We start from the raw sequence: 25,780 nt of genomic DNA, 5'->3' as shown, positions 1-25,780 counted from the left end.
ATAGAAATAGAACCCATGTCCAATTCTAATTCTATTTCCATGGTGATGAGGAGAGGGTCAGTGTTTGCGCCAAACAGTGTTCTTTCTCAGCACCATCAGTTCTCCCTATGTGCTCTCTTACCACTGTTAAACTGACCATATACCGTGCCTTCAGAAAGTAGTCATACCCTTCGACTTATTCCACATTTTGTTGTGTTACCCATTTACACACAATACCCCATAATGACAAAGTGAAAACATGTTTAGACATTTTTGCTAATTTATTGAAAATGAAATATAGAAATATCTCATTTACATAAGTATTCACACCGATTCAATACTTTGTAGAAGCACCTTTGGCAGAGATTACAGCCATCCAGGACCTCTATACCAGGCGGTGTCAGAGGAAGGCCCTAAAAATTGTCAAAGACTCCAGCCACCCTAGACATAGACTGTTCTCTCTGCTACTGCACGGCAAGCGGTACCGGAGCACCAAGTCTAGGTCCAAAGGCTTCTTAACAGCTTCTACCCCCAAGCCATAAGACTCCTGAACAGCTAATGAAATGGCTACCCGGACTATTTGCATTCCCCCCCCCCTTCCTTAACGCTGCTGCTACTCACTGTTTATTATCTATGCATAGTCACTCTACCTACATGTACATATTACCTCAATTACCTTGACTAACCTGTGCCCCCGCACATTGACTCTGTACCGGTACCCCCTGTATATAGCCTCGCTACTGTTATTTTACTGTTATTTTTATTAATCTATTTTTTACTTAACACTTATTGTTTCTTGAAACTGCATTGTTGGTTAAGGGTTTGTAAGTAAGCATTTCACTGTAAGGCCTACACCTGTTGTATTCGGGGCATGTGACAAATAAAATGTGATTTGATTTGATGAACAGCAACAACACCTGGACACAGTGCCCTTCGCTTGACAAGCGCTACTGTCCGGCAACGGTGTGGGAAGCAGCTGCCTAGTATCAGGGTGAGAGTCACAGTAAGCACACGCATGCAACGCATGAAGCAACAGTACACCCATCATCAGTATTTCTTTATCAAAAAGGAACAATAGTTGGTTTTATGACTGAAAATGTAAAATTATTTGTGCAAAACTAACAGTGAAACGCGGTATGGTAGCTCAATGTTAGGCTGTGTGGTAAGAAACAGAAGAAAAAAGACGTCTAACCTACAGCAGAGCGCTTTCAACACGACCACTCCTTTTGACACGCCCACTCCTTTTGACACGCCCACTCCTTTCCACACACCCACTACTTTCCACACGCCCACTACTTTCCACACGCCCACTACTTTCCTTTCCACACGCCCACTACTTTCCACACGCCCACTACTTTCCTTTCCACACACCCACTCCTTTCCACACGCCCACAAAATTCCACAAGCCCACTACTTTCCTTTCGACATACCCACTCCTTTCGACACACCCACTACTTCCCACAAGCCCACTACTTTCCTTTCGACACACACACTTCTTTCCACACGCCCACTACTTTCCTTTTGACACACCCACTTCTTTCCACACGCCCACTACTTTCCTTTTGACACACCCACTCCTTTCCACACGCCCACTACTTTCCACATGCCCACTACTTTCCTTTCGACACACCCACTTCTTTCCATAAGCCCACTACTTTCCTTTCGACACACCCACTACTTTCCACACGCCCACTACTTTCCTTTCGACACACCCACTTCTTTCCACAAGCCCACTACTTTCCTTTCGACACGCCCACTCGCCCATTCTCCGGTCGCCATATTGAGCTGCAGCTTCCCCCTTCTCCTTTGTTCTTCTCCCCACACCAAAACAAAAGACACCTCTGGAACCTGTCTGGAACAGTATGCCATAGAGAGCAATAGTAATGGCGTCTTTTTGTAGGCTCTAACTAGTTGGACAAAGCCTATGGGAAAATGAATGGAGTTTCTTTTTATAGGGTTTTGAGATAAATGCCGAAAATAAGGTCTGTGGTAAACAGGCTTAGATCTTATACTTTTTGTTCTATGAGATCATCTTCATCAGCTAATGTCACTTTTCTGAATTTTGAAGCATTTATGTAATAAACAAAACAAAACACAAAGTCTTCATAATTCATAAAGATCATGTTAACTGACTGATATCTCATAGAACAAAACTTATAAGATCTCATAAGCCTGTGTTAACCTCAGACCTTATTTTCAGCATTTATCCCAAAACCCTATTATTTCCCCATAGGAATGGCTGAAGGAGCATGAGGTAAATCATTTCTTGTTTTTAGGACTACAAGCTGGTGAGCTCTACTGGCAACGCCCCCACAGATACGCATTTTATATTTTAGTAATTTAGCAGACGCTCTTCTCCAGAGCGACTTCCAATTAGTGAGTGCATACATTTAAAATACTAGCCCCCCGTGGGAATCGAACCCACAACCCTTGCGTTGCAAGCGCCATGCTCTACCAACTGAGATACAGGAGTAGAAGTTACAAAACACAACCATGTTTTTTCACATCTCTAATGTCTCCCATTTATGAATGGATGGTTGTGTAAAAATATTGTTGGTCACCGCCTTTCAAAGTGTGTTGCATTATAGGGATAACTGCATGTCAACTGCATGAACTTCACAAAAACCATGTGATCAAAGGTACAATGTACAAGGAATATTTACACTTTTTGAGTGTGTGATATGGGGGTTGGAGACATGTTTATTTTGACATTACAAAGAAAAACTTCTATAAACAATGGCAACACTGCCATGTTGCACGGAGCCTTGCTGTAGGTAAACCACAACCATAGAGATAGATAGGAGACTCATCTTTGTATCTGTACCATCATAGCACCTGTGACAGTATGGGCAGAGCCATTGAGGGAATCTCCATTTTGAAGTAGTCCATTTTCTTCTTCACTATTGGCTGATCCTATAGATGATTTTCAAGTACATATGTTGTAGAATTAAACACCTATATGCCTTAAAATGTTTATGGATTGAGAACCAGTTGAAAGGTTAATACAGAGCAGAGACATTTATGTGTTTATCATAAACTCCCTGCAGATGGTCAGGGCATGTCAATGACATGTGATGGAGATACAACTCCTCGTGGTGGCTGTGTGGAGATTGGAGTAACAATGGAACTAGTGTTATCATTTCTTTGTGCTTATGACCTTATGACCTGACACATGGCCACATGCACATAATCTTAAGGGCCAGGGAGGATGGTAAATGATAAATGTTTAAATCATGTTTAAGTATTAATGGATATGTTTTATAATGTGTTATGAAATGATAATGGTGAAACAGAATGAACATGATTGATACTTTGTACTCCAGATGCATGCCTGGATAGTGAATATAGTCAATACAGAGTGTGATTGTTCTTTAACGTACGTATGTGCATAATTTTTTGAGTCATGCCACTAATAAGACACAGAGGCCCCACTTAGAGAAGCGCAAGTAGCCCTCGTGAGCAGCCAACATGTGATACTGAAAGATGCTGTTGATTCACATAGGGAGGTGTAACCATCAGTTGTATCAATGTTTCTGTATAAAAAGGAGCACTCCAGTTCAGGGCAAGCAGTTGCTTCATGGAGCAAACTCTGACTTTGTTATGCAATAAAGTCTAATTCTTGAATTCACAAGCTCCTGTGTCTTGAGAGATATTTCGTTTGAGTTGATTATCTCTTAGTCAAATGTTTCTACAACATAATTGGCGAGCTTGTCCAGAAGTTTAAAAATAGGGATCAGAGACGGTGTACATCTGCGGTTGTGAAACGGCTTGGATGGACCATACAAACAAAAGCGGCCGCTTTTAAGAGGTAAGCTAAGTTCTTACTCATATAGTATAACGTTTGTGTGGTTCGATCTGGGGCTCGGCAACATCTGCAGAAAAACCTAGTAGGTCTCTCCAAATATAAGAACCAGAAAATTAGACACTGGGAGCTTTTGAATTTAAAATACATGCTAAATGATAAAAAAGCCTCGAGGGTTGCAATAAGTAGAAAATAGTATAAATAGGTCTGCCTGGGTTGGGATGGGTCAGTCATTGTGGTTGAGTGGGGTGGGTTATCTGTCTCGTTTGAGTTGATCATTTGGTCAGTATGAATGCATCTGTTTGACTAAACCGACGGTTTGACGCGTCTTGTACTTGTCAATGACACTCGGTTGTTCGTCTGAACCGTTTTCTTTTCAAAACATCTGATTCAATTGTTCATCCTGCTACTAATTCTGTTTAATCCATTGAGATTTGATAGATTGTGGTCAGGTTGGATGATTAATCTGTCTCATTCGGGTTGCTGAGTTGGACAGTCTGATTGATCTGTTTGATTCGACTGCTCAACTCGTGCGTTCAATCGTCGGGGTCACTCGGTTGCTCATCTGATGCGTCTGTTCGATTCGGTCGATTCATTTGATTCATTTTGCTGATCACTCTGTCTGGGTCATTTCGACACGGGCGGCTGTCCAGCTGGTTGAGTGATCAGACAATAACATGTTAAGTCCTTCGAATACCGCTATGAACGTGTAGCGAAAGTGTATCGTTTATAGGCTGCTTAGGTAGGCAGAAATCCTGTGTAATACCGCTCCTTTTTCTGTGTTGAGAAAGTGTAACAGAAAAATAGGGCAGAATTGACAGGTCGCTTAGGAAAGCGTAGTAGAAGTCCAGGTGTGTTGAGGAAGTGTAATACCTAGGGGGCTAAATAAATATAAATCCTGTGGATAACACTTTGGAGAGCTAAAATTCCAGAGGACTGAACGGGCAGGTCATCATCCTGTGTTGTGGTGATGCCAAAATTAGGTAGGGTTGATCAGGTAAAAAAGTTAGGTCATCCGGCGTAGGTGACACCATAAATTGGAGTAACACCGGTTATCCTGAGTAGGTGAACGGGTTAAATAGTCACAAGGGCTTAAACCTTTTGATAAAGTGTTAACTAAGAGTAGGTCTGCTCATCTTATGTGAGTGAGTGGTTTACTTTGGTGGCTGTGAGTCATTCAACTGTCTGATTCATTTGGGCACAAGTGGCTGCTCATCTATATGAATGAGAATAATAAGAAATCCTGCAGATAACAGCTCATTTTCTGTGTTGAGGAGAGAAGCTGTGTTTGAGGTCGTTTGAAAATCTCTGTGTTGGGTGGAGAAAGGTTGGCGCACCTTTTCTGGACTGTCACTTAGGTGTGACCCGGTAGGAAGGACGCACCCGGTCTCACACCGAGAGTGAAAGAGTGAAAGAGTGAGAGTGAAAGTGAGTGCGAAAATCTCTGTGTTGGGTGGAGAAAGGTTGGCGCACCTTTTCTGGACTGTCACTTAGGTGTGACCCGGTAGGAAGGACGCACCCGGTCTCACACCAAGAGTGAAAGAGTGAAAGAGTGAGAGTGAAAGTGAGTGTGAAAATCTCTGTGTTGGGTGGAGAAAGGTTGGCGCACCTTTTCTGGACTGTTACTTAAGTGTAACCTGGTAGGAAGGACGCACCCGGTCTCACACCGAGAGTGAAAGAGTGAAAGAGTGAGAGTGAAAGTGAGTGTGAAAATCTCTGTGTTGGGTGGAGAAAGGTTGGCGCATCTTTTCTGGACTGTCACTTAAGTGTGACCCGGTAGGAAGGACGCACCCGGTCTCACACCGAGAGTGAAAGAGTAAAAGAGTGAGAGAGCAAGTGAGTGTGAAAATCTCTGTACTAGGAAGGGAATGATTTATAAGTTGTCCACACAAAAGAAAAGTGGACATCAGGATAAGTCATTTTATTATTACATAAAGAATATAGCTGAGTGATTTAAAGCTAAGATAAAAACACGAGGAAGAGAAAGATTTATGAGGTGTCCACACAAAAGTGGACATCAGGAAATATTATTATGATATAAGGAGACTGTCAAATGCCCATTAATAATAAATAAGTTCTAACCAAACAATAATCAAAGAAGCACAAATAGTCTAACAATAAAAACAAATACTAATATAAGAATAAATAAATAGGAGGAATACTAAAATAGATTAAAAAGGAAGTTAAAAAATATAGGCCATAAATATGAATAAAACGGCGGTAGAAATACTGAGTGCCAGGTATCCCTTAGGCAAGGAAGAAATAGCGAAAACATCTGAAAAATGGGAGAAACGCACCAGGAAAATGGGCACCAAATGGCCAGAAGGAGGAACATTTGATGTCTCGGTGTGTGAGGAAATGGAAACACTGATAAAGAACCATAAAACAAAAGACACAGGAAAGAAGAGAAGCGTCAAAAAAGAAAGAGAAAAAGAAGTACTCAACATGTTCAAAATGGAAGGAGAAGGATTGCTAAGGAACATGCGAGAAGCCAGAAACATGTTGAGAAAAGATGATGAGAAAACAAACAAAAAGAAAGCAGATTGGTCTGTGGGACCCCCACCATATGTTGGTGGACAATATCCCCAGGTGTCTGGAGTAGTATCAATAAAAGGAGAAATAGAAATGGAAGAAGAAAGACCTTTGTTTACATCCTCCCAAAGGATGGAAAAAAACTCAAAGGAAACAGAAGGAATCAAGCGAAGGGTAGAAATCAAGCCAAATAGATTGGACTGCTATGGAGAGCTGAGGGAAGCATTGGGAAGAATGAAAATGACGAAGAGAGATGATGGAGAACTCTCAGATGAAGAAATGGCAGAAATTGAAGCAACAAACGAACAAATAGAGAGAGAAATGGACAGGATGAGGCGAATGTTGAGAGAAAAGGAAGAAAAGAAAAGGGAGCAAAGTGAGGTAAGACAGCATACAGGTAGAGAGCTAGAGGAGGAGGGAGCAGCAGCTGACATATGGGGGGATTGCAATCAAGGCATAAGAGAAGAAAGATTGCGCAATAGGAGAACATTGAGAAGGCCTGAAAAATATAAGGGACAATATCCAATTCTGATAAAAGGTACCCAGGCTCACTATGCTCCGTGGGGATCACAGGACCTGGAAGGATTGGTTGCCCGTCTGCCAGATTTGCATGATGGGGCGGGAAAATGGATTAGGATTTTTGAGGAACAGACCATGGGGAAACTGCTGGCTGTGGGGGATCTGAAGGCACTGTTGGCAAGGGTGGTTGGAAAGGCAAAGATGGAGGATATACTGGGGAACAGTGACCTGAGTAGAGAAGTGAGTGACCCGCAAGGAGATGGGATGGACTTTGATTCACACCGCCCCGAAGTCTGGCAAGCACTAAGACTGGAATACCCGGCGAGAATTGACCCCAAGTCACTGAAAGGGGGGACACTGGGAGAAACTGAGAATCCAGCTGCCTATCTACATGAACAGATGAAACGATGGAGACTGGAAACGGAACGAGATCCAGAAGGGGACCCACTGATGACAACTCTATTCCGAAACTCCATAATAGAGGCAATGCCCCAATCAGTAAGAAGCAGGCTGGAGGATGTGGTGGGACTAACCTCAAAGACACACAAAGAATTCTGTGACCATGTGATACATGCAGTAGAAAAACACAGAAAGGATGAACAGAGACTTATGGAGCAGGGGAGAGACATTCAGAGGAAGCTGACTCAACTCCAATTGGAAGAACTGACAAACAGAGGGAAGAAGAAAATCCAGGCCCCAGTAGCAGCACCTGCGAATGAAACAGGAATGATGGCTGCAGTTACTCCAGGAGGGCCATATCTGCCTCCCGCGCCACAGGCCCAAGTACAACCCACAGTACCAGTAGTGAATGTGTATGCACAACAACCCCGGCAATGGAATAATAACAATAAACAACAAAAATGTCAGCAAAATAATCAAAAAGGAGGAAATCAGGGCCCACAAGGGCAACCTGGAATTTGCTGGGGATGCCAGCAGCAAGGGCATATCAGACGAAACTGCCCCACAAAACCCTGGCAACAACAGGGGAACAAAAACCAAAATAATTGGAAGCAACCTGACGGCTGGCAACAAAATCAGCAACAAATCCAAGGTCCTGTGAATCCATGGGCTGGGCCCAATCAGGGGTACTAGGGGTGCCCAGAGAATCCTACCGGGGAGGGTCAGTTTACAGTACTAACTACACAAGCTGATCAAGAACCTATGCTGCAGGTTCAAATAGAGAACAGAGGCACACCAATGATGGTTGATACTGGAGCCACTTACACTTGTGTAAGTCCAAATTATGCCTCTCACCTCCCCATGTCTGGCAAATATGCAAAAACTATAGGATTCTCGGGACAAACGCAGTTAATTCCAATGACAGCTCCAGTTCGCCTGACAGCGGATGACAAATCCGCAACCCTCCCTATACTTGTATCAGAACACACCCCTGTCAATCTATTGGGAAGAGATGCCCTATGCAAAATGGGTATACAAATTCGATGTTCCTCTGAAGGAGTAATTATAGAAAGGGCAGGGTTGAACTTACAAATGGTAATGAAACAGGATTCAGCAAATGTCTATTGGTTAGGGGATATTGAGACAGAAGTAGATAGAGTAGTAAAGAAATGGGGTAGGTTTATTCAGGCTCAGATACCAGAAGCAGAAAGAGGAATGTCAGAATTTCACTGCACCATGCAATATGATCCCTATCGTGATGATCTTTTAGAGCAACAGTGGTTGTTAAATACAAATGGGAAATCAGTACCTATAATGTCTCAGTACATAATTATAGGAAATCAAGGAGCAGCAATGGAGGTGACGGACATGGATGGCTCAGACTTTGTGGCAAAATGGTATAATGTTTCTAAAGCTGCCCCACACATTACCTTGCTGGTGAACAAGGGAATGGAGGCTAAGGATTTGGGCACCATGATGATGCGAGCAAAAACAATTCAATGGAACAAAACAGAAAATCCACTGATTTATCACTCGAAAGATAAAGCCTTAATCAAAATACACCATACTACAATAATGACTGGGGACCCCAGGGCAGTGGAAGTTACATCCCAACAGCTAACACAGCTAGGGGAAGTAATAGAATTGGAGGACAAGCTAAAACAGGAAATGGAGAAAAACATACCTCAGGAGGTATGGTCACAACATGATACAGATGTTGGATTGGTAAAATCGGCAAGTCCTGTGTTTGTCAAAACAAAGCCACATGTTAAGCCCCCTTGGAGGGCTCAATACCATATGAAACCTGAAGCAGAAGAGGGCATCAGTGGCACAATTGAAGGACTGATAAAAGCAGGAGTACTAATAGAAACACAAAGTTGTTGTAATACACCTTTGTTGCCGGTCCTTAAAGCAGATGGGAAAACGTGGAGGCTGGTACATGATTTAAGGGCCATAAATGAAATAGTACACGATTGGCCTGCTGATGTTCCAAACCCTCATACGCTACTCACCAATGTTCCCCCAGAAGCAAAGTACTTCACAGTGATTGACTTATGTGGAGCATTTTTTAGTGTGCCCCTGGCAGAAGAATGCAGACACTTGTTTGCATTTACCTACAAAGGTAAACAACTTACGTATACTCGAACTCCACAGGGATTTAAGCATTCTCCTCATTTGTTCAATCGGGTGTTAAGAGTAGATCTAGAAGATCTAATACTTGAAGGAACATTGATCCAGTACGTGGATGACCTGTTGATCTGCGCTACCTCCTTAGAACAATGCCATGCTGATTCTATAAAGGTTTTAAAGCGACTGGCAGAAGGAGGACACAAGGTGTCAAAAAAGAAACTTCAGTATTGCCAATCCCAAGTTGAATATCTAGGAAGAACAATTGCACATGGAACAAAGGCAATAGCACCAGGACAATTGGAAGGAATCAGCAAGGCACCACTACCTCAAACAGTTGCTCAGATGATGACGTTCTTAGGGATGACTGGATTCAGCTCAGACTGGATAGAGGAGTATGCAGTTAAAACTGCTCCTCTACGAGAAATCATGAAAGAAGCAGGACAACTAGACCTTAGAGCAAGCCTGGAATGGAACATTGACACATTGACTGCGTTCGAAACAATAAAGAAGGAAATACAGTCAGCTCCGGCTCTAGCAGCCCCAGATTACACAAAACCATTCTTGTTGTATGTGGCAAATAGATGTGATAGGTATGCAACAGCGGTACTTATGCAAGAGACATGCAGTGGAAGACGAAAACAACCTATTGCGTATTATAGTTCTAAACTAGATTCTGTTGCCCAGGGATATCCACCCTGTTATCAAGGTCTAGCTGCATTACAATATGCATATGACAAAGCGTCCACAATTACTATGGGATACCCGGTAATAATATATACACACCATAAAATAGTGGAACTAATAGAACAAGGGAAGTTTGTCCTTACCAATGCTAGAACTTTGGAATACTTGACTCTATTGACCTATCCAGATGTTTCCATTAAACGATGCAGTACAGTAAACCCAGCTGAAAGAATCCCCTTAGAGTTTGAGGGGCGAGCACATGACTGTGTAGCAGATTCATTGACATTTACTCGACTAAGGCCAGACTTAGAGTCAACCCCATTGTCCAGCCTAGGGGAAGAGTGCATAGAAGGGTATTTTGTTGATGGATCCTGTTATAAAGATCATGTGGGAAATCATGCGGGCTATGCAGTAGTGCAAAAACAAGGAGAAAGTTTCAAAGAGGTGATAGCAGAGTACTGTCCACAGCCATGCTCAGCCCAGTTGGCTGAACTAAAAGCACTCACTGCAGCTTGCATCCTAGGGAAACGAAAAACTGTTAATATCTATACTGATTCAGCATATGCACATGGGGTGTGTCATCTATTTGGGGCAGTCTGGAAGCAGCGAGGGTTCAAGAAAAGCGATGGTACACCCATACAACACCACGAGCAGATTGTGGAATTAATGATGGCGTTAATGTATCCCACTAAATTGGCGATAGTGAAATGTCAGGCGCATAGAAAAGGAAAAGGATTTATAACTAAAGGAAACAATGCAGCTGATGAAGCTGCAAGAAAGGCATCTAGATGCACCGTCCCAGTGTTAACAGCACCAATGGTCATTATTGAATCCATGCCACAGCCAGACGATATAATAAGGATGCAGGAAAGAGCAGGACCTTATGAACAGACTATGTGGCACAAAAGAGGGGCCACCAAAGATGTGAAGGGATTATGGAGGTCACATGAAGGTACCATAGTAGCACCCATTGTGTTGCTCAACTTACTGATAACTGATGCGCATGGTTTTGACCATTGCGCAAGGGGGGAAATAGTAAGGAAAATTAAAAAACAAGGATACTGGTCTCCATACCTACAGGCAACAATAGATGAGGCATTAGCAAGATGTGAGGTGTGTGCACAAAACAATGTAAGGAAAGGGATAACAACACCCATAGGGCACATACCGGTTCCTGAAGGACCATTTCGACATTTAGTCATGGACTATGTAGATATGATAAAAAAGGTGAATGGCAAAAGGTACATGCTAGTGATCATAGATAGATTCAGTAGATGGGTAGAAGCGGTACCCTCAGCAGATCTAGGATCAGGAACAGTAATCAAATTTCTAACTAGAGAAGTAATACCCAGATTCGGAATACCAACAGAAATCAGTTCAGACAATGGATCAGCATTTATTCAGAAAACAGTGAAGCAAGTATTACAGCAGCTAAGGATTAAGCAAAGATTAGGGTGTGTGTATCATCCGCAATCTCAGGGGATGGTTGAGAGAATTAATGGCACCCTCAAGGCTAAACTGAATAAAATATGTGCTAGTGCAAAACTCAATTGGGTGGATGCACTACCACTAGCATTGATGAGTTATCGCATGCAAACTAACAGAAATACGCATCTAACCCCGCATGAAATGCTTACGGGTCGACCCATGCCAGTGCCAGGTCTAAGAGGGCCCTACAAAGGACCCTCATTGGAACAATTAGAGATGGAACTTAAAGCATATGTAAGACAACTAACTGCTATACATAAAGTGATCTATCTCCAGGAAAAAGGGCGAGAACCGGAACCTGGACTAGAGGAGCCAGGACCGGTGATTCCAGGAGATCAAGTCTACATCCGAGTGTTTCGTGGGAAGTGGAACGAGCCCAGGAGAGAAGGACCATATACGGGGATCCGAGCGATGCCCACAGCAGTACAGGTGGAAGGAAGTACGACGTGGTACCATCTAAACCACTGCACCAGGGTCCCGAAGAGAACCAGTCTGCCATCGTCGAGCCATGGGGAAGAGGAGGATGTCGAGGCACCAGATGGAGTCCAAGAAGAAGAAGCATGCACGAGTCCAAGTGCCAACATCGAAGGACAACAGGCACTCCCACCTGAAAATCCGGAGAGTCGGGAGGAGGGGCCTGATGATGTGGGGAATATTGCTGATAGGATGCCTGCTATGGCAGATCCCCCAAACACAAGCAGACACCCAGGGAGTGGAGGGACAACAGGAGAAGGAGGAAGAAGCGATCTTTCTACCATTGAAGGAAGAGACTCCTCTGCTGTTGAGGAAAGAGACTTTCCCACAATTGACTTCTCTGCCCTCACATGATCTCCGACAATTTAAGAACTGTGGAATTGCTCTAACGGTAATAGCAGTTAACCTAGGAGAGATGGTGGTGGGTCTGCCTACAACTATACAATATTCTAGAGATAGTCTTACTGAGCCAGGAAGAATTGCTGTTGTAAACAAAGAACAAGTATCGTATACAGGATGGCCTAGATTGGGGAAGTGTCAGGTTGAAGGATATGTAATGTTTAGAATAAAATGTCTAGTAAATCATTGTGTAGAAGTTGAGCCAAAAGTAAATAGACATGGAAAAATAATGGATATAAAACAAGCTAAACATCTCATGATTCCATCAGTGCTTAAGAAATTGGCCCCTAAAGTTAGATTGAAGAATAGAATAAAAAAAGCATGTACTATTGGGGATAGCTCGAACTAGTATTTCTATTCCAGCGCAAGTACTGACAGTTGAAGAAACTCAAAGATCCTTTTCAATACGTAGGATAAAACCTCTGCCAGAAAAATCACTTTGTGGGTGGGCTAAACATCGAACAAGAGGAGAAGCAATCTGGGATGAATATGGCTGCCAAATAGAAGTTAACAAAGGAGACACTAGTTGGGAAATTACCTTTAAGGAATTGACTCAAGAAAATAATGCAAAGTACATATTGGAAATAGATAGTGTTAAAGGGTTAGAAGGAAATAGTATAACAACAATGGACATTGATCCTATTTCCAAACACCAATCTAGACAGGAGGAAGAACCTGAAATAGTTAATGTAACTATGACCACTACCCAAGGACCACTAATTACTATAGCAGTTGAACCAACAAAGACAGGATTAGAAAAAATAGGAACAAATGGGTTTTTTCAAAATGTATGGGATTCTTAACAAATTGGGGAAGTCAGGAAAATAGACAATCTACCTCAGCCCCAACAGTAATACCGAAAGTAATAATAGCATCACCAAAATTAGAAAGGCTATGGGAGGGAGCCATGCAAAATGATTGGTACAAATGGGCACAATATTCAGCTAAAATAATTAATAGAAAAACAAATTGTTTAGTATGTGCTCCTTCTCCATTAAAATAATTGATAGTAATACCAAGTCCACACAGTTACAAGGACTGTGCTAACTTCCAACTAAGCTACTGTCATCTTAAAAGAGGAGAAAGGCCCTACTGTCCTGCAGAATGTTTATCATTTTTGGGAAATCCCTATCATTACAGATTCTATAATCAAACAGGATGGGGAGAGTGGTGTAAAAAATTAGATATCAGAATAGAGCCCAGAAAAATGGAAGCACCGGAAAAATACCGTATATACTATAATCTAAATTATGAATGCTACAATAAAACAGATGGGGAGCACGATTTGGGAACATTTAAGGGAAAGTGTGAGACCACATGGCACCTAAATAATGATACGTCCTGGAATGCAGATACCCCCTACAGAGCAGTTTATCAGGCAGCAGGATCAAGTACTTGTGACACTCTGGCTCCGGGACGTTTGTATTTGAGCCAGGGTGTATTTTGTTTTGTTGGGTTTTGGGTGTATTTCTATGTTTGCATTTCTGTCACGTTCATTTCTAGGTTTGGTCAATGACTCCCAATCGGAGGTAACGAGTGGCAGCTGTCGGCTCGTTATCTCTGATTGGGAGCCATATTTATTTGTATGTTTTCCTGTGGGAGTTGTGGGTTTTTGTTCCGTTTCGGTCAGTGTACCGTGGACTTCATTTGAGTCGTCTTTTGTTTTGTAGTTCTATAACGTTTATTTAATAAAGTCATGTTTCTTGGACACGCTGCGCCTTGGTCATACTTAGACGACATAGACGACCGTGACAGAAAAACCCACCATAATAGGACCAAGCAGCGTGTCAAGCGGCAACAGGACCCAGCTCCAAAGGATTCATGGACATGGGAGGAGATACTGGCTGGAAAGGGTCCTTGGGCACAACCGGGAGAATATCGCCGCCCTCGTGAAGAGCTGGAGGCAGCTAAAGCCGAGAGGAGGTGGTATGAGGAGGCAGCACGGAGTCGAGGCTGGAAGCCCGTGGGTACTACCCAAAAATTTCTTGGGGGGGGGCTTAAAGGGAGTGTGGCGAAGTCAGGTAGGAGACCTGCGCCTACTCCCTGGACTTACCGTGGAGAGCGAGAGTACGGGCAGACACCGTGTTACGCAGTAGAGCGCATGGTGTCTCCTGTACGCAGGCATAGCCCGGTTCGGTACATTCCAGCTCCACGTATCGGCCGGGTTAGAGTGAGCGTTGAGCCAGATGTCATGAAGCCGGCCCAACGCATCCGGCTACCAGTGCGTCTTCTCGGGCCGGCGTACATGGCACCAGCCTTACGCATGGTGTTCCCGGTTCGCCCACATAGGCCGGTGCGGGTTATTCCACCTCCCCGTACTGGTCGGGCGACGGGGAGCATCAACCCGGGTAAGGTTGGGCAGGCTCAGTGCTCAAGGGGGCCAGTAAGCCTGCACGGTCCGGTATTTCCGGCGCCACCTCTCCGCTCCAGCCCAGTACCACCAGTGCCTACACCACGCACCAAGCCTCCTGTGTGTTCCCCGAGTCCTGTGCGTCCTGTTGCTGCTCCCCGCACTAGCCCTGAGATGCGTGTCCTCAGCCCGGGACCACCAGTTCCGGCACCACGCACTAGGCCTTATGTGCGTCCCCAGGGTCCAGCATGCCCTGTTGCTGCTCTCCGCACTAGGCCTTATGTGCGTCCCCAGGGTCCAGCATGCCCTGTTCCGGCTCTCCGCACTAGGCCTTATGTGCGTCCCCAGGGTCCAGCATGCCCTGTTGCTTCTCCCCGCACTAGCCCTGAGATGCGTGTCCTCAGCCCGGTACCTCCAGTTCCGGCACCACGCACCAGGCCTACGGTGCGCCTCAGACGGCCAGAGTCTGCCGTCTGCCCAACGGGGCCTGAACTGCCCGTCTGCCCTAAGGCGCTTGAACTGGCCGTCTGGACTGAGCCTGCAAAGCCGCCCGTCTGCCATGAGCCTTCAGAGCCGTCCGCCAGACCGGAGCCGCTAGAGCCTTCCGCCAGACCGGATCAGCCAGAGCCTTCCGCCAGACAGGATCAGCCAGAGCCTTCCGCCAGCCATGAGCAGCCAGATCCGTCAGCCAGCCATGAGCAGCCAGATCCGTCAGCCAGCCATGAGCAGCCAGATCCTTCAGCCAGCCATGAGCAGCCAGATCCGTCGGCCAGCCATGAGCAGCCAGATCCGTCAGCCAGCCATGAGCAGCCAGATCCGTCAGCCAGCCATGAGCAGCCAGATCCTTCAGCCAGCCATGAGCCGTCCAGCCAGGATCCGCCAGAGCCGTCCAGCCAGGATCCGCCAGAGCCAGCCAGCCAGGATCCGCCATTGAGTCCGGTGCTGTCCCTTAGCCCGGTGCTGTCCCTTAGCCCGGTGCTGCCCCTTAGTCCGGTACTGCCCCTTAGTCCGGTGCTGCCCCTTAGTCCGGTGCTGCCCTTTAGTCCGGTGCCGCCCCTTAATCCTGTGGGGTTTAGTTGGGGGGTGGGCATGTGGAGGAGGCTACGGAAGCGGATAGTGACTAAGGTGGGGTGGGGACCACGACCAGGGCCAGAACCGCCACCGTGGACAGACGCCCACCCAGACCCTCCCCTAGACTGTATGCTGGTGCGACCGGAGTTCGCACCTTTAGGGGGGGGTACTGTGACACTCTGGCTCCGGGACGTTTGTATTTGAGCCAGGGTGTATTTTGTTTTGTTGGGTTTTGGGTGTATTTCTATGTTTGCATTTCTGTCACGTTCATTTCTAGGTTTGGTCAATGACTCCCAATCGGAGGCAACGAGTGGCAGCTGTCGGCTCGTTATCTCTGATTGGGAGCCATATTTATTTGTATGTTTTCCTGTGGGAGTTGTGGGTTTTTGTTCCGTTTCGGTCAGTGTACCGTGGACTTCATTTGAGTCGTCTTTTGTTTTGTAGTTCTATAACGTTTATTTAATAAAGTCATGTTTCTTGGACACGCTGCGCCTTGGTCATACTTAGACGACATAGACGACCGTGACAGTACTGGGGTAATAGCTACAAATGGAGGGCCGGGTGACCCTGGGGAATGTGAGAAGCAAACACTGGCAATGCCATTGATTTCTCCTTATGAGGATCAATCGGTGGCAGTGGCAGATTTATTTTGGGTATGTGGAGGACAAAAGATTAGAGCTACTTTGCCTAAAGGATGGAAGGGAGTATGTGCTAGAGTACAAATGCTTCAGGAGGTGGTTATATCAGAGTGGGAGGTAGACAAAACAACAAATAGGGATGCACAGAATAATAATAAAAGGGTAAAAAGATCATATGAACATGACCCCAATGTATATTTAGATGCAATAGGTCAACCCAGAGGAATTCCAAATGAATATAAGGCAAGAGATGAAATTAAAGCAGGATTTGAATCAATACTTGTCTGGATTTCAGCCAACAGAAACCTAGAATGGATCAATTATATTTATTATAATCAACAAAGGTTTATTAATTACACAGACTCTGCATTATCAGCTTTAGGAGAGCAAGTACAGGCTACCAGTAGAATGGCATGGCAGAATAGGCAGGCTCTAAACTGGCTATTGGCGGAAAAAGGTGGAGTTTGTGTTATGTTTGGAGATGAATGTTATACTTTTATCCCCAATAATACTGCTCCGGATGGTTCATTCACTGAAGCAATGACTAAGCTCAAAGGACTACGAAAAGAGGTTAAGGATAATGCTGGGTATGATGCTCATGTTTGGGACTGGATGGAATTAACTTTGGGAAAATGGGGTGCAATGTTTACAAAAATGGCAATAATGATAGGAATATCACTTGTAGTAATGGGAGTAGTGTTTTGTTGTATACTACCTCTGTTAAAATCACTTTTGATTCAAACCACAGTAAAACAAATGACTGTACAGACAATTGTTACTAGTTCAGCCAAAGAAATACACCCAGTTCAGGGAGCTCCAGGACAGTATGTTAATAAATATGGGAAATCTTGTAATGTTAAAGGAGGACCAATGGACTGTCCATTTGGGAATCCTGAATGTCTGTATGGAGTTGTTCCTGGGGGTGGATGGGCCTGCCATGGTTACAAAGCCCAACAGGAAAATGGGGAGGTTAATTTAGAGAAAAACCTTGCAGACTTGTATCCAATACCTGACTGGGCTATGGGTCCTCATCAGGATGGGTCAGACAATGAGGAAGATACATTGGTCTGAATATATATTCTTATAAAATGTAACCACAGATGGCAAGGCTAAGAATAAGTATATGCACATGCTTACACTCATTTTATGTTATCTTTTGTTTTATTGGTTGGGACTTAAAAGTCCCAGAGGGGGAAATATATAGATGATTTTCAAGTACATATGTTGTAGAATTAAACACCTATATGCCTTAAAATGTTTATGGATTGAGAACCAGTTGAAAGGTTAATACAGAGCAGAGACATTTATGTGTTTATCATAAACTCCCTGCAGATGGTCAGGGCATGTCAATGACATGTGATGGAGATACAACTCCTCGTGGTGGCTGTGTGGAGATTGGAGTAACAATGGAACTAGTGTTATCATTTCTTTGTGCTTATGACCTTATGACCTGACACATGGCCACATGCACATAATCTTAAGGGCCAGGGAGGATGGTAAATGATAAATGTTTAAATCATGTTTAAGTATTAATGGATATGTTTTATAATGTGTTATGAAATGATAATGGTGAAACAGAATGAACATGATTGATACTTTGTACTCCAGATGCATGCCTGGATAGTGAATATAGTCAATACAGAATGTGATTGTTCTTTAACGTACGTATGTGCATAATTTTTTGAGTCATGCCACTAATAAGACACAGAGGCCCCACTTAGAGAAGCGCAAGTAGCCCTCGTGAGCAGCCAACATGTGATACTGAAAGATGCTGTTGATTCACATAGGGAGGTGTAACCATCAGTTGTATCAATGTTTCTGTATAAAAAGGAGCACTCCAGTTCAGGGCAAGCAGTTGCTTCATGGAGCAAACTCTGACTTTGTTATGCAATAAAGTCTAATTCTTGAATTCACAAGCTCCTGTGTCTTGAGAGATATTTTGTTTGAGTTGATTATCTCTTAGTCAAATGTTTCTACAACAATCCCCCCCTGATGACTCCAACAAGTTACAAGTTGGAAGTCCCACCCAGTTGACTACATTAAAAATGGTGGAAGCCCTCAATGGCTCTGCCCATGGTAATATGCCTTTTGGCCACTAGAGGCCTCTATCATTCTCTATGACCACAACACTGTCTGACTTTCAGCTGTCGCAGACACATCTCCCCCGACTTCACTCGTTGACTTTCGTCTACAGTCAGCTGCGTTAGTGCAGAATATTGCCTGGCTGCCCTACATACACAAACAGCATGAGGATATCTTGATGCATTGTGGAAATATCAACACAGATGAACAATAGGCAGAAATATGAACTATGAATATTAATGATGAATGTAGACTTTACTTTTTGGTAGCTGGTTAATAGACAATGTTCCAAGTCAAATTTACTCCCATTCAATACTTCCAAAATTTGGTCCTGGGGCCCCCCCTGGGTGCACGTTTTGGTTTTTGCCCTAGCACTACACAGCTGATTCAAATAACCAACTCATCATCAAGCGTTGATAATTTGAATCAGCTGTGTAGTGCTAGGTCAAAAAACCAAAACGTGCAACCAGGCCCCCCCCAAGTTTGGGAAACCCTACTGTATGGTATTTCCTGACAAAAAGTTGTTTAGTGTTATGGCTCTAAGGAAAACAAAGGGCCCAGACCCAGACACTGAAAAGTTATGTTTTTCTTCCCCAGTCAAAGGCTCCTTAGTGTATTTCAGGGCATGGAGAGTTATTGAGCCTCGGGGCCACCCTGGATTTTGCCCCAAATCCAATATAGTGTGCAAAATCCAATATGGCTGCCATAATACCATTTGATGGGGGTTTAATCACCTGTAAATGAGTTTTGCAAATAAGATACATCTTTTAGAATGGCGTACTATACTTATGACATTTACAACTATTCTGGTGTAATTCAACTCTATTGGGAATCCAATATGGCCACCATCATTACACTCAGTTCCAATTAGTGCCAAAACCATACAAACACTGCCTGATACAGATTTTATTTAGAGGCAAAATATATGCTCCAGTATGAAAGTGAAAATTCTGGGGTTGGGGTGGACACACACACACACACACACACACACACACACACACACACACACACACACACACACACACACACACACACACACACACACACACACACACACACACACACACACACACACACACACACACACACACACACACACACACACACACACACACACACACAGGGGTTAAGATAGATAGACGATCCCCTTCAAAAGGAAGCCATCTTGCCGTGAACCCGGAAGCGGTACACACAGGTGTAGTCCTGGTGACCCCAGTTGCTGAGGACATGGAGCTCCACATACCGATACACTGCAGTAGGGTTCTGAGAAAAAAAAAGTGAGAGTGAGAAGAGGGTGAGAGAGGTCCAAGCTTATTTACTTTTGAGATAAGTCTTAATGCATACACATTAGGCCCCAAAAGGTATTTCTACCTGTCTCATTAGCCTGTATCTTTACTATGTATCACTACCTGTCTCATTAGCCTGAATCTTTACTATGTATCCCTACCTGTCTCATTAGCCTGAATCTTTACTATGTATCTCTAATAGTTTGTCAGCATTGGACTCACAGGCAATTTGAATGTCTGGAGGGGATCTCCAGCCTGGTCATATGTAAACATTCCGAGCAGTGTTCCCTCTTCGCTGACAGTAGACATGCCCTACACAGAAAGCGAGTGGGAAAAAGTGAGGGAGTCAATTCAAAGGTATTCAACATAGCACTAAAACATCCCTGTGCAAATCATCCCACTGTAGATTCTATGTGGTACAAGAAAGGAAAGAGCCTCAGTGCTGAACAGGGAAGGAAAGGGTCCCCCCCCACACTCAGAGACTTTGTGAATAAAGGCCCTCAGAGGTGACTCACGTAGACGGCGAAGTCCTTGGGGGCACTGTCGATGCGTCCGTTAGGGGAGACGGCGGTGGAGAGGTGCTCCAGAGAGACATGGGTCACGTGGATGGGGTGAGACAGGGCGATGGTCATAGTGCCCTGGGCCCCAGGAAACGGCCAACACTTGCCAGGCAGCACCTGCTGGCCCTGAGGGGGTGAAAGATGAGTGACAGGTGTATTTGGATCAGTCTTTAACCCTCTAGAGCAGTGTTTCCCAACCCTGGTCCTCCAGTACCCCCAACAGTACACTGTTTCGTTATAGCCCTGGACAAGCACACCTGATTCAGCTCATTGAGGGCTTGATGATTAGTTGACAAGTTTAATCAGGTGTGCTTGTCCATGGTTACAATATATTTGTTTTATTGTTGGGAGGACCTGGGTTGGGAAACACTGATCTAGAGTCTAAGCCCTGTCTAAGCCAGGGCAACATATGGAATTGTTTTAAGATGGTCATACCAAGGATCATTTAGATATTTGATTTTGAATTTTAAAGACACCTTAAGGTTTCAAAAAATATATAAAACAATTATTTGATGAAACATTGAATTTGGCATTACTGCTATTAGCCCATAGAAACACATTGAATAACAGATTCACTACATGGAACAGATAATCCCCCCCCAAAAAAAATCTAAAGGAAATTTGTTCTGAAGTGTTTGTCCTATATCTGAGAGATCAGCAAACATTGTAATTGTTTTTTTTACATGTATTTAACCGCTTATTTTAGGCACTAAACTATACTACATGACCAGTGCTCGTCGAACATCTCATTCCAAAATCATGGGCATTAATATGGAGTTGGTCCCCCTTTGCTGCTATAACAGCCTCCACTCTTCTGGGAAAGCTTTCCACTAGATGTTGGAACATTGCTGGGGGGGACTTGCTTCCATTCAGCCACAAGAGGCACTGCACTGAGGCTAGGAAACACTGTCACTACCGATAAATCTATGATAATTGAACATTTCAACAAGCATTTTGCTACGGCTGGCCATGCTTTCCACCTGGCTACCCCTACCCCGGCCACCAGCTCTGCACCCTCCGCTGCAACTTGCCCATGCCCCCCCGCTTCTCCTTCACCCAAATTCAGATAGCTGATGTTCTGAAACAGCTGCAAAATCTGGACCCCTACAAATCAGCTGGGCTAGACAATCTGGACCCTTTCTTTCTAAAATTAGCTGCCGAAATTGTCACAACCCCTATTACCAGCCTGTTCAACCTCTCTTTCGTATCGTCTGAGATCCCCAGAGATTGGAAAGCTGCCGCGGTCGTCCCCCTCTTCAAAGGGGGTGACACTCTAGATCCAAACTGTTACAGACCTATATCCATCCTGCCTTGCCTTTCAAAAGTATTTGAAAGCCAAGTTAACAAACAGATCACCGACCATTTTGAATCCCACCGTACCTTCTCCGCTATGCAATCTGGTTTCCGAGCTGGTCATGGGTGTACCTCAGCCACGCTCAAGGTCCTAAACGATATAATAACCGCGATCGATAAAAGACAGTACTGTGCAGCCGTCATCATTGACCTGACCAAGGCTTTTGACTCTGTCAATCACCGCATTCTTATTGGCAGACTAAATAGCCTTGGTTTCTCAAATGACTGCCTCGCCTGGTTCACCAACTACTTCTCAGATAGAGTTCAATGTGTCAAATCGGAGGGCCTGTTGTCTGGACCTCTGGCAGTCTCTATGGGGGTGCCACAGGGTTCAATTCTCGGGCCGACTCTATTCTCTGTGTATATCAATGATGTCGCTCTTGCTGCTGGTGACTCTCAGATCCACCTCTACACAGACAACACCATTTTGTATACATCTGGCCCTTCATTGGACACTGTGTTAACAAACCTCCAAACGAGCTTCAATGCCATACAACACTCCTTCCGTGGCCTCCAACTGCTCTTAAACGCTAGTAAAACTAAATGCATGCTCTTCAATCAAACGCTGCTTACACCCGCCTGCCCGACTAGAATCACTACTCTCGGCGGGTCTGACTTAGAATATGTGGACAACTACAAATACCTAGGTGTCTGCTTAGACCGTAAACTCTCCTTCCAGAATCACATTAAGCATCTCCAATCCAAAGTTAAATCTAGAATCGGCTTTCTATTTCGCAACAAAGCCTCCTTCACTCATGCTGCTAAACATGCCCTCATAAAACTGACTATCCTACCGATCCTTTACTTCGGCGTCATTTACAAAATAGCCTCCAACACCCTACTCAGCAAATTGGATGTAGTCTATCACAGTGTCATCCGTTTTGTCACCAAAGACCCATATACTACCCACCATTGTGACCTGTACGCTCTCGTTGGCTGGCCCTCATTACATATTCATCGCCAAACCCACTGGCTCCAGGTCATCTATAAATCACTTCTAGGCAAATCCCTGCCTTATCTTAGCTCATTGGTCACCATAGCAACACCCACCCGTAGTCTGCGCTCCAGCAGGTATATCTCACTGGTCATCCCCAAAGCCAACACCTTCTTTGGTCGCCATTCCTTCCAGTTCTCTGCTGCAAATGACTGGAACGAACTGCAAAAATCTCTGAAGCTGGAGACACTTATCTCCCTCACTATCTTTAAGCATCAGTTGTCAGAGCAGCTTACCGATCACTGCACCTGTACACAGCCCATCTGTAATTAGCCCACCCAACTACCTCATCCCCATATTGTTATTTACGTTGTTATTTATTTTGCTCATTTGCACCCCAGTATCTCTATTTGCACATCATCTTCTGCACATCTATCACTCCAGTGTTAATACTAAATTATAATAATTTTGCACTATGGCCTATTTATTGCCTTACCTCCATAACTTACTACATTTGCACACACTCTATATAGATTTTCTATTGTGTTATTGACTGTACGTTTTGTTTATTCCATATGTAACTCTGTGTTGTTGTTTTAACCGCACTGCTTTGCTTTATCTTGGCCAGGTCGCAGTTGTAAATGAGAACCTGTTCTCAACTGGCTTACCTGGTTAAATAAAGGTTTAAAAAAAAGAGCATTAGCGAGGTCGGGCACTGATGTTGGGCGATTAGGCCTGGCTCGCAGTCAGCATTCCAATTCACCCCAAAGGTGTTCGATGGGGTTGAGGTCAGGGCTCTGTGCAGGCCAGTCAAGTTCTTCCACACCGATCTTGACAAACCATTTCTGTATGGACCTCGCTTTGTGCACGGGGGCATTGTCATGCTGAAAAGGGCCTTCCACAAACTGTTGCCACAAAGTTGGAAGCACTAGAATCGTCTAGAATGTCATTGTATGCTGTAGCGTTAAGATTTCCCGTCACTGGAATTAAGGGGCCTAGCCCGAACCACGAAAAACAGCCCCAGACCATTATTCCTCCTCCACCAAACTTTACAGTTGGCACTATGCATTGGGGTAGGTAGTGTTCTCCTGGCACCCGTCAAACCCAGATTCGTCCGTCGGAATGCCAAATGGTGAAACGTGATTCATCACTCCAGAGAACGCATCTCCACTGCTCTAGAGTCCAATGGCGGCAAGTTTTACACCACTACAGCCAACGCTTGGCATTGCGCATGGTGATCTTAGGCTTGTGTGCGGCTACTCGGCCATGGAAACCCATTTCATGAAGCTCCCGATGAACAGTTATTGTGCTGACATTTCTTCCAGAGGCAGTTTGGACCTCGGTACGCGCTTCAGTATACGGCGGTCCCGTTCTGTGAGCTTGTGTGGCCTACCACTTCGCGGTTGAGCCGTTGTTGCTCCTAGATGTTTCCACTTCACAATAACAGCACTTACAATTGACTGGGGCAGCTCTAGCAGGGCAGAATTTTGACAAACTGACTTGTTGGAAAGGTGGCATCCTATGACGGTGCCACGTTGAAAGTCACTAAGCTTTTCAGTAAGGCCATTCTACTGCCAATGTTTGTCTATGGAGATTGCATGGCTGTGTGCTCGATTTTATACACCTGTCAGCAATGGGTGTGGCTGAAATAACAGAATCCACTCATTTGAAGGGGTGCAGTGGTCTAAGGCACTGCATCGCGTGGTTCGAATCCAGGCTCTGTCGTAGCCGGCCGCGACCGGGAGACCCATGGGGCGGCGCACAATAGGCCCAGTGTCGTCCAGGGTAGGGGAGGGAATGGCTGGCAGGGATGTAGCTCAGTTGGTAGAGCATGGCGTTTGCAATGCCAGGGTTGTGGGTTCAATTCCCACGGGGAGCCAGTATGAAAAATAAAAAAAATAATGTATGCACTCACTAACTGTAAGTCGCTCTGGATAAGAGCGTTTGCTAAATGACTAAAATGTAAAATGTAAAAAATGTAGTGTATAAAAAAATATAAAAAAACAGAACATCATCGTGTTTGTGAGAGTCTCATTATAATAATTTGCCACCTTTCACCGCAGATGCGGAAGGGCGATATCGGTGGATGTGGTGGATTGAGACGCAGCCCATACAAAGAAACAGATATCTCTAGCTTAAACAGATGGATTTAGATGGGAATTTTTGTATTATGTTAATTAGATTTCCGCAGGCCGCGGAAATTGTAGGAGAATGGTTAACCTGCATTTAAACATGGTGGTCAAGACGACACACTTCAGAAAGAGAGATATAGGTACCTGGATGACACAAAGGGAGAGAGAGGTACCAACCTGGATGACAGTCCGGGGGGTCTCTGCAGGATACCACAGGGGAATCCCCAGGAAGCTCACGCAGGCCGAACGGGTGTGATACGTCTCAGAGCATCTGCTGGTTACAATACTGCCACCTACACACACACACACACACACACACACACACACACACACACACACACACACAATACTGTAGTCTATAAAGCATCCACACGTGCTGGGACTATTTCTGTGGCACATACGGAAAACATGCTGAAGTACAGTGATGTCACAAACCTTGAGACTCCAAGGCAAAGTCAGGCAGTCGGTCCGCTAACGGACGACTGCAATCCTTTATCACCCGTTTCATGTCCCATCTCTCATCCTGTGAGACACAGACAGACACACAATCACACATGCACGGTCAACTTTAAAAACGCATCACATCTTCTGTTTATTTTACAAGAAAATAAATAAACCCACCTGGGCCAGTTGGTCACGCAGCCATTTCTCCATGGCCTCTTTAAAATCAGGTGTCAGGTGTATGTTTTCTGGTGTGGGAGCAGGGGGAGGCTGGTTTTGAATGGTGGTCACCTGTTGCTGCAGCTAGAGAACACACAGAGATCACGCATATTAGGAGAAGTGTGTGTGTGTATGTGTGTGTGTGTGTGCACGTGTGCCTGCGTGTACGTGTGTGTTACCGTATCACTGGTGTCCTCCAGGGCTCTGACCCTCTGTGTGGTAATGGACTGTTCCTCTTGGAGATCAGCCATCTTGCTGCCGAACTCGGCAGCGTCCTGGGCCAGACGCTCTCCAGCAGTAGAGACAGC

At 44.7% G+C, this 25,780-nt stretch overlaps 1 protein-coding gene across 1 annotated transcript; it reads right to left on the bottom strand.

Moving 5' to 3' along the window:
• Positions 1-19,608: 19,608 nt before the first annotated feature.
• LOC311128047 (SUN domain-containing protein 2-like) lies at positions 19,609-25,534 on the bottom strand. Its single transcript, XM_084159995.1, has 6 exons — positions 25,434-25,534; positions 25,248-25,335; positions 24,990-25,105; positions 20,349-20,519; positions 20,056-20,145; positions 19,609-19,810 (listed from the first exon to the last, which is right to left on the bottom strand). The coding sequence occupies exons 1-6, from the start codon at positions 25,464-25,466 to the stop codon at positions 19,697-19,699; spliced, it is 612 nt and encodes a 203-aa protein (XP_084016121.1). The 5' UTR covers positions 25,467-25,534; the 3' UTR covers positions 19,609-19,696.
• Positions 25,535-25,780: the final 246 nt, after the last annotated feature.

The sequence above is a fragment of the Coregonus lavaretus genome (assembly GCF_964263955.1).
Source record: "Coregonus lavaretus genome assembly, chromosome: 4".
Taxonomy (NCBI): Eukaryota; Metazoa; Chordata; class Actinopteri; order Salmoniformes; family Salmonidae; genus Coregonus; species Coregonus lavaretus.
The sequence above is the reverse complement of the archived record's forward strand: the minus strand, read 5'-3'. Positions and strand labels throughout refer to the sequence as shown.

Excerpts from the sequence above, each read along its gene's own strand:
- LOC311128047 (XM_084159995.1), bottom strand. The coding sequence starts at position 25,466 with ATGGAGAAATGGCTGCGTGACCAACTGGCCCAG. Across the intron at positions 20,520-24,989 it reads CCCCCCGGACTGTCATCCAG|GGCCAGCAGGTGCTGCCTGG; the intron begins GTTGGTACCTCT and ends TCACCCCCTCAG. Across the intron at positions 20,146-20,348 it reads CCAAGGACTTCGCCGTCTAC|GGCATGTCTACTGTCAGCGA; the intron begins GTGAGTCACCTC and ends CTTTCTGTGTAG.